We start from the raw sequence: 16,701 nt of genomic DNA on the forward strand, positions 1-16,701 counted from the left end.
AGCTTGGGACGGCAAGCTGCGGGGGGCGCTCTGCTGGCGCCACGAGGGCGGCAGGCAGGCTGCCTTCGGTGGCTTGCCTGCGGAGGGTCCGCTGGTCCCGTGGCTTCGGAGGACCTCCCGCAGGCGTGCCTGCAGAGGGTCCGCTGGTCCCGCGGCTTTGGAGGACCTCCCGCAGGCATGCCGAAGCTGCAGGACCAGCGGACCCTCCGCAGGCTAACCGCCGGAGGCAGCCTGCCTGCTGTGCTTGGGGTGGCAAAATCCCTAGAGCCGTCCCTGGTTGTAAATATACCTAGGTATAGCTGTAGGTTAATTTAATAGCTCTGTGACAAAGCTATATCATATCTAAAATGTAGCTTACAGCAATAAATATCCACCAGATATCCCTAACTAGCTGAAATAGAGATGGCATGATATAACTAGTTGCTGAATTCCTTGAGACATTTCCAGTTATGTAGAAACATTATGGCTTATTCTTTCTGCATTCAGTGGTCACTTGTGGGTGACATCTTTCAAACACCATATACGTTTCACATTCCACCCAGCTGAAGACAGTGTTGTATTTGTAATTGTGGGAGGAAAGATGGATACATTTGTACTGGTTGGCTGTCGTCCTTGTTTTCTTGTCTTAGTCCTCCATACTACTCTAACAACCCCTTGAAATGAAAATAGGGAATATATTGATTTAATTCTAGGTGCTAATGAGCTGTAATCAATCTAATGCTAGACTTGATTATTTTTAAATTGAAGGAGTGTCTAATGTGACTTTTTTTATTGGTTTGAGAAGTCTGTGAATAAACAGCAGAGTCCTGTGGCACCTTATAGACTAACAGACGTATTGGAGCATGAGCTTTCGTGGATGAATACCCACTTCATGCATCCGCCGAAGTGGGTATTCACCCACGAAAGCTCATGCTCCAATACATCTGTTAGTCTGGATCTGTAAAAGCAGCAAAGAGTCCTGTGGCACCTTATAGGCTAACACGGCTACCCCTCTGTTACTGTGAATAAACAATTCAGCATGATGATGGTTTGTACTTACGTTGATATTGTTATGAGTAGCATATAACATGACTTGAAAACTAGATAGCTAGCATAGCATGCCCAGATGTTGGTAGTAAAATGCATGAGAAATAGAGAACCAGCATCCAGTGCAGAGAAGATTCCCAGTGCTAGCTCTCCTGAAAGATCCCAGTTAATTTTCACATATCCTACTGCCATGGAGGTTACTGAACCTAGAGAGATGATATAAGAACATTGAGTTTTATACCTGCCATGCTATCAAGTGAATAGTAACATACTTATATTTTGATTTTAAAGCCACGGTAAATATTTGACTAGAACAGTTCTAGTTCCAGTTGTAAGTTGTTTATTTTATGCAACAGATTAGTCATTTTTAGACACCTGCATTCATCAATTCTTGTCATTTTTATTAATGATAAATCATAGTCATGATTATACTCGGTGTATTGGACAAGCTGTTGTGCAAACGGAAAATGTTCTTAGTCTGAATGTCAACAGTATGTACCGGAGCTGGACTACTCTAGAGATAGAATCTGGGCTATTGATTGACAAAAGAAGCCATACTAGATGGTTCAATGCTTCCCATAGATAAATCAAGAGAAACTGCTATTCCAGTTATAGACATAGTATCTCAAGCTGACATTTTTATTTACCAGTCTAATGGTCGATATTGATGCAATTCTGAAAGGTATCTTACCACTTTAATGAAGTTGCTGAATATTTTCTGAAATATCAGATAAGTATAGATTTGATGTATAGAAAAGGTTGTTACAGACTCATTTGTTGTAAAAGTTTTTGAATGCTGGAAGGAAGAGCTTTTGCCTGGCTTAAGGGACACTTTCTATTTAATGTTTTTTCTAATTGACTAATTTAAAAAAAATCTGAGAGACCATCCCGCAACACGTCCTTTTAAATGTATTATTTAAAAAATGTATAAGGGCTTTTCTGCTCCCTTATTGACATTGAGAAGATTTTTTTCAGTCAGTCTGTTTTTTCTCTTGTTAACTGTCTGCCCAGTAAAAAGTGACTCTGGACAAAATGCTGTCAAGTGAGTAAAGTAAACAAACATGAAAAAATAGAACATATATTGTTCTGCTAACTACTTTGTCTCAGTCCTTCCAACCTTATGGAAGCCAAGTTAAAGTTGTTCAGGTGGCATAGACTGCATTTACATTCCTTCAGTTTGGTTACCGCCCTTCCCCCCCCACCCCAAACAAAACAAAACCCCACAAACTTTAACTTAAAATTTCCCGTCTGTCTGATGATCGCAGTCTAGGCACATCACCATTATTTTAGGAGGTTGGTTTTTTTTTGATACATACTAACTATAAAAGGGTGTCCTGCCACTTCAAGGGCCAGAAGGCCTAGGGCCAGCCAGCCCTGTTTAATTAGCCCTGCCCTGTTAACCTGTATGGGTTATTGGACTTAAACAGAAGAAAGCCCAGTGGTTGGGGGTTGGCTGGGGAGGGAGAGCAGACAGGCTGCTCCCACGTGGGGCAAGAAGCCTGACTCAGGCCAGGAACTGTCTGATGGCAGTGGCCAGCCAGAGACCCTTGGTGGGAAGGTAAACCTGGTCCAGATTGTTGGGTTGTTTGGAGCTCAGTAGCCAGTAGTTAGGTGGTAAGACAGGCCATTGTTGCCTGGGTCCTCCTGCAGTGGATGGGGCTGAAGGCTGAGCCCAGTGGGGCTGAAGATTTTTTGGTTTTGGTGCTTGTTTTGTACTTGGACTAAGGAATTCGTTACCCCAGAAGGGGTGAGAACATAAATGACTACAGGAGGAAGGGAGTGAGGCAGAGACTGCAAGGCCAAGTTTTGCTGCAAGGTACGCTCTGGGACAGTGAGTGTTGTAGGTACCCTTCACTCAAACTTGGCTGCGTTTTCATCTGGGAACTTTCTTGGTTTTTGAACAAGTATTTTTGTAAAAATACTGGTGTTTGCCCATGTGATCTGGAAGTACTTATTTGGCTGCAGATATGTAACTCCTTGCATTCTGAAGACAGCTGTATTAATTAGCATGTTGCAGCCCCCTGTTTGTTAGAACTGTACTGATATTTCTTGAAATGTACACATGCTGATCTGTGAATGTACTTTCTCCTTCCCAGTTCTGCTTAGAAGACCCTTGGGGTTCCCCAGGGAGCTTAGTAATTCCACTGAGCTTTGTTCATGTCCTTTTAAAATATGTCAAACTCCTATGTGGCTTCAGAAGCTCAGCTAGAATCCTGAAGCAAATCCTTTGACTGATGAATTTGCTAAGTCCACAGATCTTTTGTGAAACTTGCTAGGCCAGCCAGACCTTTTATTGATCTTGAAAAATCTATAGGGTGCCAACAGTGAACAGTGTTCTCTTAGGCCTGGTCTACACTAGGGGGGGGGGGTGTCGAACTAAGGTACGCAAGTTCAGCTACGCGAATAGTGTAGCTGAACTCGAACTACCTTAGTTCGAACTACTCACCCGTCCAGACGCCGCGGGATCGAAGTCCGCGGCTCCCCCGTCGACTCCGCCACCGCCGTTCACGGTGGTGGAGTTCCGGAGTCGACGGGCGCACGTTCGGAGTTCGAACTATCGCGTCTAGATTAGACGCGATAGTTCGAACTCCGAGAAGTCGAACTCTACGCGTCGACCCGGCAGATAAGTATAGACCTACCCTTATTCCTAATCAGGCAGAGTATCACAATCGCTTACATATCCTAGTGCTCAATGTGTGAACTTGCTGGGCGTTTTGAGATGTGATGTGACGTGACACAGAATGGTTGAGAATGTATCTGAGGAAACACCTTGGGAGTGATTCACTGTTGCCTTGCACCTTGTGCAGCCATTTGCCCCAATGCAAAGTGAGTGTAAAACACTGCTGGATTGGGATGGTTGCATTCTGCATTTGTTTTGCACTGGGGTAAATAACTATTCCAGCTGCAGGGTAGCAGTGGACCAGGTCCCTAATTCTTTTTTAAAACTCTGGTATCTCAGGATAGTGAAAACAACAAGGAGTCCTTGTGGCACCTTAGAGACTAACACATTTATTTGGGCATAAGCTTTCGTGGGCTAAACCCACTTCATCAGGATAGTGAGTATAACAGTTCGCTTAAAATTTTTGGTGAAAAAATTCTCCTCTAGCCCCACATTGCACATGCCAATTAGGATTTAGAAATTTCTTATTGAGGCTTAGTTTTTTTTAAGTTCCTGTTCATAAAGGAAGGGTAACCACTGGCTCTGTCTTGCAGCCTTTATTCATATGAGTAGCAAGGCAACAGGGTTATATGTGAGAGAAGGCTCAACTAGAGATGGGCCTCTAATGAAACCCTAGAGGTGCACTTTAACTCTGGGGATGCTACCACCTCACCATATAGTACTTCCAAAACCCATGCTTCAGACTGAAATTTATTTGACTGTGAACACATTAAACATCTGAAAATTAAGTTTGATATTAAACTGATCTTCCTGTCATTTGATAGCTAATTCTAATAAGTACACTGGCCTGGGTCTCCTCAAGAGAAGTAACATACACAACAGTACGTCCAAAGTGTGCGCCATACTCTATTGAAGGATTTCTCTAACTTTTCATAGTATGATCCATGTCATCTTAGGGAGCGTCTCACAGAAGCGTCCCTTCCCATTCATAAATGGGTAACATTTCTGGGCAAACATAGCAAGGCCCATGTGGAAAAATAACAGGCTAGCAATGCATTGTGAGCTTCTTTGAATGAATTTAGCAGCTGGACACAAGGTCCATGTGATCAGCGTGCTCTCCACAGTCCACCAAGTACTGCACAAAACTCTGGTCATCTAAAGACTACACTTTGGGAGTCACCCCCCTAGAGAAATACATGGCCCGGTGTTACATTTGAGGCTTCTCGTATGTCTCATGAACTAATATAATTTGAATGTACAACCTGCTTACCCCTAATGTGGAATGCTTGATAGGCATGAAATGGACTTAAACCACATGATAGGAGCACATATGATTTATAACATATACCTGCTATAGTTTGTATTTTAGAATTTCTTAGAGGAAATACTTTAATACTATATTGTTTACTTACTCAGAAATGTTGCTGCTGCCTCAACAGCCCCATTATAAATGTCATAATTCTGAGAGGGTGCTCTGTCGTCCCATAACACCTGGATGTAATTCACAATCTGGTTATAGCCTGCAGTGGCTAAAGCCCACCATAGGGACCAGTAAAGAAGCTTCTTAGTGCAATAGCATTCCTTTAAATCCTTGCATAACTGCACAAGCATATGACACTGGTGCTTGTCAGACTGGCATTCAGGCAATGTCCTGGAAATGACAGATGATTTCTCAGGGTCTTTGTCCTCTTGGCAACTTGGCTGTTCGTTAATGCCGGGTGCATTTGACATTGTGTCTTGTCCCATTGTTCCTTGGGGAGTTTCAGGGATATGATTTTTGTGAAAGAACATACTTTTTTTTGGCATTGGTAGAAAAAATGAGGCTAGGAAGGCCAAGGACAGAGAAGCCAAACTAATGGCATTTAGATAAAAATAGGATAGCTCTGCCAAAGATACTAAAAGTTGCCCCAACACCGCTGCAACTGTGGTTGAAACAAGCGTGATGCTTCTGCAATAACTAGTCACTTTTTGATAATGGTCAGCACTGACAACGCTGTAAATGTAGGCGTAATAGGCAACTTCAGTGGCTGTTACCATCCCATAAAAAAACTCCATCCACTGCATGGCTAGCACTCCTTGGAAAAATAAAAGCATCAGCCACGTAATAATGAAGCTAAGGCCTTGTAGAATAATGATGGGCTTATAGCGCAGATAGTCTGTAATCAAGAAAACAGGAAACAGCAGCACCAGATAGGAGTATGTCCAAACTGGGAAAACCTGGTTTGTAACCTGGAAGGGAAAGGAAGGAATTCTGTGATTTTTTTTTTGATTTTTTTTGAATGAACTTGGAGAAAGGATCATGCTCATTGCTGTTAATTCAACGTGTTAAATATAGCAATATAAGTATGCATGATGCACAGATCTTATACTGCACTGTTCACTGTTTAATAGGGAAAACTTTAAAAATGTTAAGGCGATAGGGTTCATAAAATAAACACATGCTGTCTACGTGCCCCCTGAATAATACCTTCTGTCAGGGAATTCTCAGTTGGCCCTTTAGGGCAGAAATGAGGATTGAGCTCCTAATCTTTCACAGGGGAAATATCATTCATGTATCTTTCTGTAATAAATGTTGGCGAGTAAATGAGATTCTTATAGTTTCTTTATGAAGAATAAAGTACACTCAGTATTTTGTTATTCCATATAATGGGAAAGCAGTATATAGCCGTACCTCATCGATAGTCAGGTTTTTATCTGGTCCTGTTAGATAAGGGGTGAGGAAAGGTTCTGATGGCCTCATCATGGAGAAAAATCCATAAATGCAAAGGACCAGGGTAGGATAAATCCAGCTGCTGCTTCGTATTTCCTTCCAGCAAGCCATGGCCTGGCCAACTAAAATATGGTGAAGGAAATGGTGTGTTAGATAGAAGACAGGTGCTCTTCACTGGAACTGAAAGCTATTTGAAAATTCAATTAATTTATTTTTAAAAGGTCCAGACACTAAAGAAACTTTTGTGAACACTGAAAACAACAGAGTGCCTCCTTCTGTTAAAAGTGTGCAGGAGACAACTCTTGTTGAAAAGCACAGACACAGAAATTCCATTCAATTTGTGGTTGTTTTACAGGATTTTTTAAGGAACTACAAAGGACTGCTTGTAAGAGTTTTAGCTATGGAATTCAGTTGCATTATTCTCTCCTTTAGTGTTGAATGACAACCAAATTGACCATGGAAAATTTTTCTTAGTCAGTTGATGGTTGAGGAATTTTTTAACTTTCATTTCCTACTTGAGAGCAAAATGGGACACAGTTTGTCTATTTATTAATGGTCTCTTCCCAACTCTTCCTGCTTTCATGTGCAGATCTCCCAAAGTGCAGGGGAGGTCAGGCTACCAAGGGAGGGGAGACGGATCATAGTAGTAAACTATGGGAAAGAACACTGGACAAGATCCTCTGTGAGTGTAAATTGGCAGGGTTCCACAGAAGTCAGCTTTGGAGCCTGTCCCACTATTTAAAATGAACAGGAGTACTTGTGGCACCTTAGAGACCAACAAATTTATTTCAGCATAAGCTTTTGTGGGCTACAGCTCACTTCTTCAGATGCATAGAATGGAACACATTCTATGCATCCGATGAAGTGAGCTGTAGCCCACGAAAGCTTATGCTGAAATAAATTTGTTGGTCTCTAAGGTGCCACAAGCACTCCTGTTCTTTTTGCGGATACAGACTAACACAGCTGCTACTCTGTAACAATTTAAAATGTAAGTGAAAGTTCTTGTTGTTGTTTATTAGTTATCCCTAAATAGGGCATTCTGAAACTGAAAAACAGATGTTTTTGCACTCATGTATTGGGGTTTATGGAACAAATTAACACCCAGTTTAAATCCATTGGCCCCAACTCAGGCATAAGTCTAAGTAAGTGTGGGTGAGCCAAATTTAGAGGTGATGTGTCAATGGAAGTAAATTCCCTAACTTAAATTCCTTTGGGAATTTAGCTTACATAATCTTCAATATGACCTCTGAATTTGAGCTGGTAAATCTATTGGGAATCTAAGCTGGTACCTTTTTCAGTCACCTCAGTGCATATATTACACCATTTTAGATCCCCATAGGTTTATTTCAACTTTCATCCTCTTGCCAATGTATAACTTATACCTAGGGCTGATTGAAAATTTTCCATCAATTTTTTTGATGGAAAACATATTTTTTTCAACTAGTCAGATTTGTGTGTGGAATGTCTGCTTTTTTCACTGGAAAACCTGAAACCCAAAATTTTCAATTTAGGGTTGAAACATCGAAATTTTCCATTGAAATTTCCACAATTAAAAAAAAATCCCTTTATCTACATTTTTCTGTGCAGCTGTAATATTTTCTAAATAGTCTATTTACATCTACTAAATCTAAGGGAGTCCAGATTGTTTAACTCACATACTAATGGGCCAGAAGAGTTGCTATAGGAAGCAAAGTGATTTACAGTGTGTGTATGTAAAACATACAAATTAAAGTAAGGGATTTAAAGGCAACTTTAATTTACACCTTCTTACATCACAGCTGATTAGGCTCCCTGACAGGGCAGTAAGTAGGGATTCTGATTTATATCACTTTTCAAAGTCAGAGGCAATGCATAGTCCAGGGGTTCTCAGACGTCATTGCACCCCACCCTCCCTTCTGACAACAAAAGCTACTACGTGACCCCAGGAGTGGCAACTGAAGTCTGAGCCTGTCCGAGCCCTGCTGCCCTGGGTGGTGGAGGGGGGAGCCAAAGCCCGAGCCCCCCCACTCCAGGCAGAGGCCTGTAACCTGAGCCCTACCACCCAGGACTGAGGCTCTCATGCCTCGGCTTTGGCCCCGAGCAGTGGGGCTTGGGCTTCAGTCCTGGCCCCAGCAAGTCTAATGCCAGCCCTGGCAACCCCATTAGAACAGGGTTATGACCCACTTTGGGGTCCCAACCCCCAGTTTGAGAACTGCTGGCATAGTCTATTGCCTTCAATGGATTTACACCGTGATTAATTTGGTCCTGTGTGAATTTTGTAGATTAGTCACTAGGGGGCAAGATAATCCCAACATATTCAACACTTGAGCGGAAGGGCACATGCCTGCACCACTGTACAAGAGACCTGTAGCACTACCATTGAACTTCTGCTCCTGCTTTGTTCTATCCCTGCCATTGCAGCCACTATTCGTGCTTCCACTGCTGAGGTTGCAGCCATGGCAGCAGCGTGTTCTTACCCTGCCATGTCTTCTACCCTACTCATTTAGTCACAATAACATTTCCTCGCTAGGGTGACCATATTTCCCAAAAAGAAAATGGAGAAAACCCCCAGCCGCTTGCTCAAGGCCTCCCACCCCCAGGCTGTTGCCGAGTCGCTGGAACACTGCAGGGACCAGGCATGCTGCTCTGCTCCCCCAGCCCTACCTTCCCCCTGCGGGGGTCTGGCATCTCTGTCTCCTCCATGCCACACCCCAAGTTTTCCCCCCAAAAGTGGGAATTTGTCCTGTTTGCTCTGGCTGACTTGATCAGTTGGCAAGAGCAAATGGAACACATGCCTCTTTTTTTGGGGGGAAAAATTGAGATGGCTGGGACAGGGCTTAAAAAGGGGACTGTCCCGGTCAGAATGGGACGGATGGTCACCCTATTCCTCACCTTTGTTTCTCTTGAAGAGAAGCTAAAATACAACATTATGGATAAGCCTGTAAATAAACAAATATACTTCACATGATACTGAGAGACTGTGAACAATAACAGCAAAGAATGGATTTCAGTGTGCACGTAATGGTATAAAAGGAACCTGTTTCGCAAAACTCATGTTATCTGCAATAGCCGAAGCTGCAGTTTCTTCTCATTAGGTTTGCTTCTCAGAATTAATTTGCCACTACACTCCTTCAAGAGTTATGATATACTCCATGCTGCATGCCTGGCCAGCTCTGTGAGCCAATGCAAGGGGTTGGGGACCCCTACGTTCTCCTCATCCCCTCTGAGATTTTTTTCTTACACTGCTAGGAGTGCTAGAAATGAGCAGTCCCTGTATTCTAGGGAATTCAGAGACTGCCACGGAGGGGATTAAATGGGTGCTTTTTGTACACCCCACTCTCACGTGCATCCATGGAGCAGCTGGGCACAATGTGACCCATAGTTAATATCAAAGTCAAGTGTCCAGGCATGTTTGCTTGACTGCTAGTATCTCATCAAATACGGTACTCTTTTTTTTTTTTTTTGAGCTACATGAACATCCTCCTCTTCAGGTTTCAGCAAATCCTAGTCTAACCTTCCTTTTTATACGTTAGCAACCCCAGTGACTACACCCAGAGCCATTGCAGGGCACATGCAGGCTAATTCCCAATCCAGGCATGGGTTTCTTATAACTGTCCTATTTTCTTTTCCCCAGAGTCTTTCTTCAAGTCTACTACCCAAGAGTATAAGTGATTTTTTTTGCACTTAATTTATATGATCTGCAATCATTCTTGACAACAAGATTTTTACCTTTTTACTGGGGGGGAGGGGTGTCTACCAGTCTCCTGCACTTTTCTCTTTATTGCCACCCCTTTTATGCTAATGATTCTCTGCACTTCTTTTGGAAAGTTGCTAAACTCCCTTGATTGTCAAACAGCAACAACACCTCTTTGTTTTCCCTTTGCCGACCCAGTTTCTAATCTCAATTCATCACTTTTTCCAGAGCTGCTTCTTTCTCCTCATTCTGTTAAGTCCCTCATATTCTAATAGCACTGATTTCCCTCTCTTTTTTTCTCTCCCTTTTTCCTTTGCATTTATTGGATTTTAGGTTTCTTAAACTCGGATGCAATCAAACCTTGTCCGCCGTGGCTTGTTCTTGATTCCCTTTTGTCCTGCCTTGGTGGAGTTCCCTTTTTAATAATCCATGTTCTTTTGTTTCGCCTAGTTCAACCTTGTTCCGCTTTTATTCCAGCTAGTCTACTCCTGTTTGTTTTTGGCCTCCTTCCTGTTGCACTTGTCTTTCAACTTGTTTTACCAGGCGCCTTCCCGAACATCCACCCAGCTGGCTTCACTGGAATTAATTAATTAAGTTTTAAAGGAACAGTAGTTTAATTCTGGCATATTATTTATTTGCATTGTGGCAGAGCCAAAAGGCACCAGTCAGTCAAGACTGGGGCACACTGTGCTAGTCCCTGTGCAAACATGCAGGTAATAAATAAGTTCCCTTAAGAACTTGCCATCTAATTGACTAAAAAAGTGTGTGTGGACTAACAAAGTGACGGAGGAAAAGTGTAATGATACCAAGTAATGAGGCTACATCGGTCAATTACTGAACAGTTTGATGTTCCAAATCATTCCAATGGTTTACGAAATAAAATATCTGTTCCCAACTGCCCCACTGTGCTCACTGACTGGACTAATTTCCTGAGGAGGTCACAACAGACGTGAGTCTGGAGGAGGGAGATGAAGAAGGGTAGTGAATGGGAGAATAATTGTCAGCCTACAAAAGATATATGAAGTGAACATATAAGTACACTGTATAGTTTTAAGGTTCTGAGACCTCCCAGCTGACCTGATCCTCAACTGGGCTAGGTTAGCATAGGTCTCTTAGGGTCTCTAACTACCAATTTACAGTTTGAAAACATTAGCGACCATGTTACCTGTTTTTGTGTCTGCAAAGTAGATGGATCCAGGAGATTCCGTTCTCAGTGCTGCAACCTGGGAGAAGGGAGAGCTCTGTAGAATAGCTCTGTATTGCTAAACCAAGAAACCCTTTTTGTTCTTAATAGAAAGGGAGCTGTATTCCCTTCCATACCCCTTTTAGTTCACTGTACCTTACGCTTCCCAAGATTTTCCCATCCCCACTGATCACCGTCAGTGTGTCTAGACCGACCACATTTTTAAAAGTGGCCAGCTATCTGAGTGCTTCAATTTGTTGGGTGCCCAACGTGAGACAGGCTGGCCACCTGCAGTTCTCATGTTGGACAGGTGTGGGACTTGTGAACTTAGCCATACTTTTTTTTTTTTTTCAGAAGTTCTCCTCAGTTTTTCCATTTCTTAGCATTTGCAGAGAGGTTAAAATGAGAACGAAGGGATTTGTAGTTAAATGAAAGCCAAAGATAATTCCAGTCAAATTCGTCCACTGCTTTGGTCTCTGCAGTATTTAATATTTCCAAAAAATAAACCAATGCTGTTGCTGCTGACTGTTTTTGTAGGACGACCGTGGCAGCCGGCACCTGGGCATTTGGCCCGAGCGGTCCTCCACCAGAACAGAAAGGTGCACGACCACAGTGAAGTCTACGCCATTGAACCTGTTGGTTCCCACTCTGTTCTGGTAGGGATCCCGGGATCTGACATCAGGAATCTGGTCAGGTAATTATTTCTGTGTTTTGTCCGGACTGAGGACTGTTCTGTCTCTGTGTCTATCCGTCTTCCTGTGGAGTGTTTGAGTCTGGGTGCCATCTCCGTCCGGGGATCGGCCAACCAAGGGGTTCCTGTCCCTGCGGTCTGAGTGAGTGGAATCTGCACAATTGCAGCCGCACCACACTTTGAAAACTGCCAGCACAAAAGAAATTGCCTAAATAAAAAAAAAAAGTAGAATAATTTCCCCATAACCCTTAAAAAGTAAAAGCCATTAAAACCTGGCCTGCCTATATTAAAAAAAACAAAAAACAAAAACAAAAAACCACAGGAAAATATGGGGGTAATTCCTCTGTTTTGCCTGCAATCAGCAAGGGTATTTGTAAAAGAAAGGAATCTTTTAAGCGACAATCAATGCCACCCTGAAAGGGGTAGAAAAATGTTTTTTGTCTTTTAGAAAATCAGAAATGAAAGTTAAAAAAAACATACTGCAATAGCTATGACATGTACTGAAATGCAGATATTTAGAACATAAAATGTTTTGGGTAATATAAAAAAAAAATTTAAGGTTTTAATACATCTGTTAAAGCAAAGAAAAAAATAATTGTTTAATACCTATCAATATAACTGGATGCAGTATGTCTCCAGTACGGTAAGACAAAATTTGTTAAGTGAAGAAATTGTTAAAATTGCACACCAACAGGCTCTGGAAGCAAAGAGATGGAAAGTTAGCCCACTCCACAGATTGCACCTGGGATCCTTCTGGCTACCTCAAACCTCAAGCCAATTGGGCTGGGGAGGAAGGGAAACTATTGGACACTAGAGGTTGTACCAAGTGAACTCCTCAAAAGTGGGTATGCTTATCCATGCCTGTTGCTCCAAAGCCCTGTAGTAAAGACATCTCACTAGGATCCTGTATGTTAAAACAAATGTATGCAAAGCTAGAGCCTCACCCAAATCACCTCCCAGTATTTTTACTACATAAGAAGTGACACTGGCGATTGATAATCTTAGTGTCAAAAGATATGTAGGAGCTGGACTTTATAATGTATAATTTGATTTCATCCTACCAGCCACCCTTTTTTGAATAGCAGAAAGAAATGACCCTCTGGGACTATAAGATTCTGTTTTCCCATATGCATTACAAATTGGGCCCTCTCTAACTCTTTGTTTTAAGATTTACTCTATTGTGTCTATGTTAAGTAAATTAGAGAAACATTGAAGTCTCAATGTAAATTGTCTTGGTTAATTGTAAAACTTAGCAAGGTTTAATTTGCAATGCCTTTGCTCAATATAAAATACTACTGTGCAGACGACTACCTAAAGCAAGGCCCAAGAAAAAGCAGTAGTGAGCCTAGCGCCTGCTGCCTGGTGGACATAAAACTGTGACTACAGTTCCCTCAGTTGAGACTCAATTCCCCAGACCTCACTGGAGGACCTTGTCCGTTTAACACAATATGGAACAGTAATGACACCTGGGAAGAGACTATTGGCAGTTCCTTTAACTCACTTGGGGGAGTAATACACCAGGCCAAAAAAAAAAAAAAAAAAAAAATGCCTAGCCCAGGTAAACTTATCTGATTCTGCCTCCTTTGTTATCTTGTTAAGTTCTCACCCTTTTATCTGTATAAATAAGATAGTTTGTGTCTTGCATGGTGCTCACATTATCTGGGTGTTATTAGCAGGAGCGCTGTGCTAATAAAACAGAGTGGTCTGACAAACTGTGAGTCCTGAGTCTAACTTTGACACTGCACAGGTTTTATCCCATCAATCAACTGTTTAAGATTCTCCTCAAGGGTTAGAAGTAATTCACTGTCTTGAAAGAACTGGCATCTTTCACATTCTAATTAACCCATAAGAAAGCACGCCAGGGTTGAGCCTGAAACCTCACAACTGTGCTCTCTGAATGTCCTCATTTTTTGTAATGGAAGGTTTAGAGTAAAGATTGGTGGATACTGGAAGTATTTATAGCGTATTTCAATTTACAAAGGATATAAAATGACTGTATCAAGGCTGCCCAGCAGAGGCAGCTCCAGCATTGAAAAAGAATTGTACATGCACTAGAGAAAGCAACTGAGAGACAGCTACCAGTTGGGTTGGGTGAGAAAAGGGAAGCTTGTCTGGGAGACAGTCATGATATAAGGAGCTGCCACAGAATGAAAATGTCAAAGCAAATTGAATGTTACATTTCTAAGGGCAGAAAGTAGTTCAGGAATAAAGTATTTCTTAAAACAAATACATTATTCCCATAAAAGGCACAGCTACTTGATCCTTGAGTTCTCAGATGATGGGTAGGCCTTCCGCAGGTGTAGAACGTACAAGCTGCATACAGCAGTGGTTAACTACACTTAGTCTCTTTGCTCTCATAAATGCAGTAACTGCAGCCTTTAAGTAATTTTAATTGATCTGTTAAGGACTTTGCCTGCACAGGGGAATCCTTTGGTGACTTAGGTCTGCCTTAACAGCTCATGCATAACCCCCAGTCCTACACACTGTTGTACAGAGGTGACTGGAGCATCCACACACCTCAGCAATTCCTAGTTGCCACAATGATTCCTTGGGAATGTAGGCAGCAAGACAAAGAGCAGTCCTGAGGTTGCTCTACTTTACACTGGGATCTGGCCCAGCAGCCAGAAAGCTGTAAAACTAGGGTTGGGGAAGTGTGAAGGTGGCTTAATGCCACCTTTACACATATCCCTTTCCCCAGCTCCTGCCAGCTGTGTCAAGCATCTCAGAAGGATGCAACGCAGGATCTGTACCTTTATTTGTATTGTTTGTGAAAGGTCTTCCCCCTTTTCTAAATAAAAAGTTATTTGCAGAAGTGAGAACTCTAGACCTTAACCACCAATCTTTAAACCTTCAATGGAAACAAATGACTATAGTCAGTATTGGGCTGTCTCTTTTTAAGAGAATACTTACTTGATTAAAATGGTCATTTTAAAAAAATTAAGCCATTTTTAAATGAACATTTGAAAATGTAATTTCTTTTTACTACATTTGTGTAATAAAATAATTGTATTGAGAATTATTTAGATAACTTAGGAATTTCAATACTCTTTAATTTTTCAACTATAGCATGCTGATCAGAAAATATTAAATTCTTGATTTTTGTGGATAGTCAACAAATATTTTTACAAGTCTGGAGGAAGAATTACATTATGTAGATTGTTGGCTGATTCAGAGGAAATAGGCTGCATGCTAAATGTTTCAAACTCATTCACAATTGTAACTATCATTAATATTTACAATTTTAAAAATACATTTGTTATCTGTGCAACTCTGGAATATTTATAAGAGCCAATTAGTGAGGGTTTGAGAGATGAGCCATCTGGTCTAATCTTAGCAGAAAGCCCATAAATGCTCAACACAGCAATCATGCACATTTATCCGCTGTTCTACAAGTCTTTGGAAGGGTTCCTGGTGAAGTGTCTCTAAGGTGCACATGTGCTCTTACTACTTAGAGTTAACCTTTTAATTCTATTCAAGAAGCTGGACAAAATCATTAAAGGTGTCATGATTTTCTGGGGTTTATGTCTGTGGAATAAGTCCAGCTTGATGTTGATGTAAGCCCAGTTTGGGACCTTCAATTTTCTTGTAATTTGTTCAGTAAAAACTTTAAACTGAGGGGTAGATAAAGGGCTAGATCATCAGCTGCTAAGTTGGTGTAGCTCCACTAAAGTCACTGGAGATATGCTGAGCTATACCATCTGAGGATCTGGCCCAAGGACCTGATGCTCATCTCAGTTGAGATGTACTAACGTAAATGCAGAATATCTCCATTCATTTCAGTGAAGCTACTTCAGATTGGCACTAATTTAACTGAGATCAGAATCTAACCCATGGTCTTTGATACTGCAAAAACAGCATCCTCTAATGTAATAATTGGAAGATGTGGTACATATTTATTTTCGGTTACCTACATTTTTATTCTGGTTTCATATATTTTGTCTTTTGCCTTCCTGCTAGTTGTTGTTGTGTATAACTGTTGTTATAATCTATTATTCCTATTACTATAGGACTGAACCACCCTACTTGTGGACCAGGACCTTGTTTTGCTAGGTGCTGTACGAACACAGAACAAAAAGATTGTCTATGCCTCATGGAGTTTACAATCTAAGCATAAAGAAACAACAGATTGATTCAGACAGATGGGGAGTACAAATGAACAATGAGACAATATTTGTCAGCATGATATACAGCCTACACGTTATTCTATCCTCTCATGTATAGTACTTTACTTTTACATGTCCACTGAATGCCCAATCATTGCAAGTTACACTACTTCGCCATTATCTAGCCAACTTGAACCCTATGTCACATGTACCTTAAGGCAATAGATAGACTATGTCTCAGTTTGGCCCAGAGTCTTCCATGGGAGTTGCACTTGTTTACACCAGCTATGAGTTTAGCCTATTATATCATGCTGCAGTATTCATCTGTTGCAGTGCAAAGGATAGATTCATAGCAAAACATTATGCTATCTGTGAATGGATTGATTGGCTAATCATTCAGACTGTTGAGCAGCTGTGATATTAGTTATGGGAAGCAGTGTCATGCAGGGGTTAGCGCAGAGGCCTGGCGCACTTGGGTGCTTTGAATCTTTATGAATTAACATTTGTAAATCATTTGGAGAGCCTCACAGGGGCAAACTTGCCCCACCCACCGGAGTAGCTACAGGGAACTTCACTTACCTGGCTGCAGGAGCTTTGTTTCTCTGGAGCAGTTTCTGCCTTTGGCCATTGGTATTGCTGTCTGTGATCATTCCCTAGCAGCTGTTCTACCTGCCCCCTTGCAGGTTTTAGTCTTA

At 41.7% G+C, this 16,701-nt stretch overlaps 1 protein-coding gene across 1 annotated transcript in view; it reads right to left on the bottom strand.

Annotated features, from left to right (window-relative positions):
• The window catches only part of SLC19A3 (solute carrier family 19 member 3), a 31,938-nt gene extending 15,237 nt beyond the window's left edge, over window positions 1–16,701 (bottom strand). Inside the window, exons 1-5 of the mRNA XM_045030841.1 lie at window positions 16,586–16,701; window positions 11,195–11,252; window positions 6,318–6,478; window positions 5,059–5,875; window positions 1,040–1,232 (exon numbers count right to left, since the gene is read on the bottom strand). Coding sequence (XP_044886776.1) covers window positions 1,040–1,232; window positions 5,059–5,875; window positions 6,318–6,467 — 1,160 coding nt within the window. The 5' untranslated portion in view covers window positions 6,468–6,478; window positions 11,195–11,252; window positions 16,586–16,701. The remainder of the gene's footprint in view (window positions 1–1,039; window positions 1,233–5,058; window positions 5,876–6,317; window positions 6,479–11,194; window positions 11,253–16,585) is intronic.

The sequence above is a fragment of the Mauremys mutica genome, chromosome 9 (assembly GCF_020497125.1).
Source record: "Mauremys mutica isolate MM-2020 ecotype Southern chromosome 9, ASM2049712v1, whole genome shotgun sequence".
Classification (NCBI taxonomy): Eukaryota; Metazoa; Chordata; order Testudines; family Geoemydidae; genus Mauremys; species Mauremys mutica.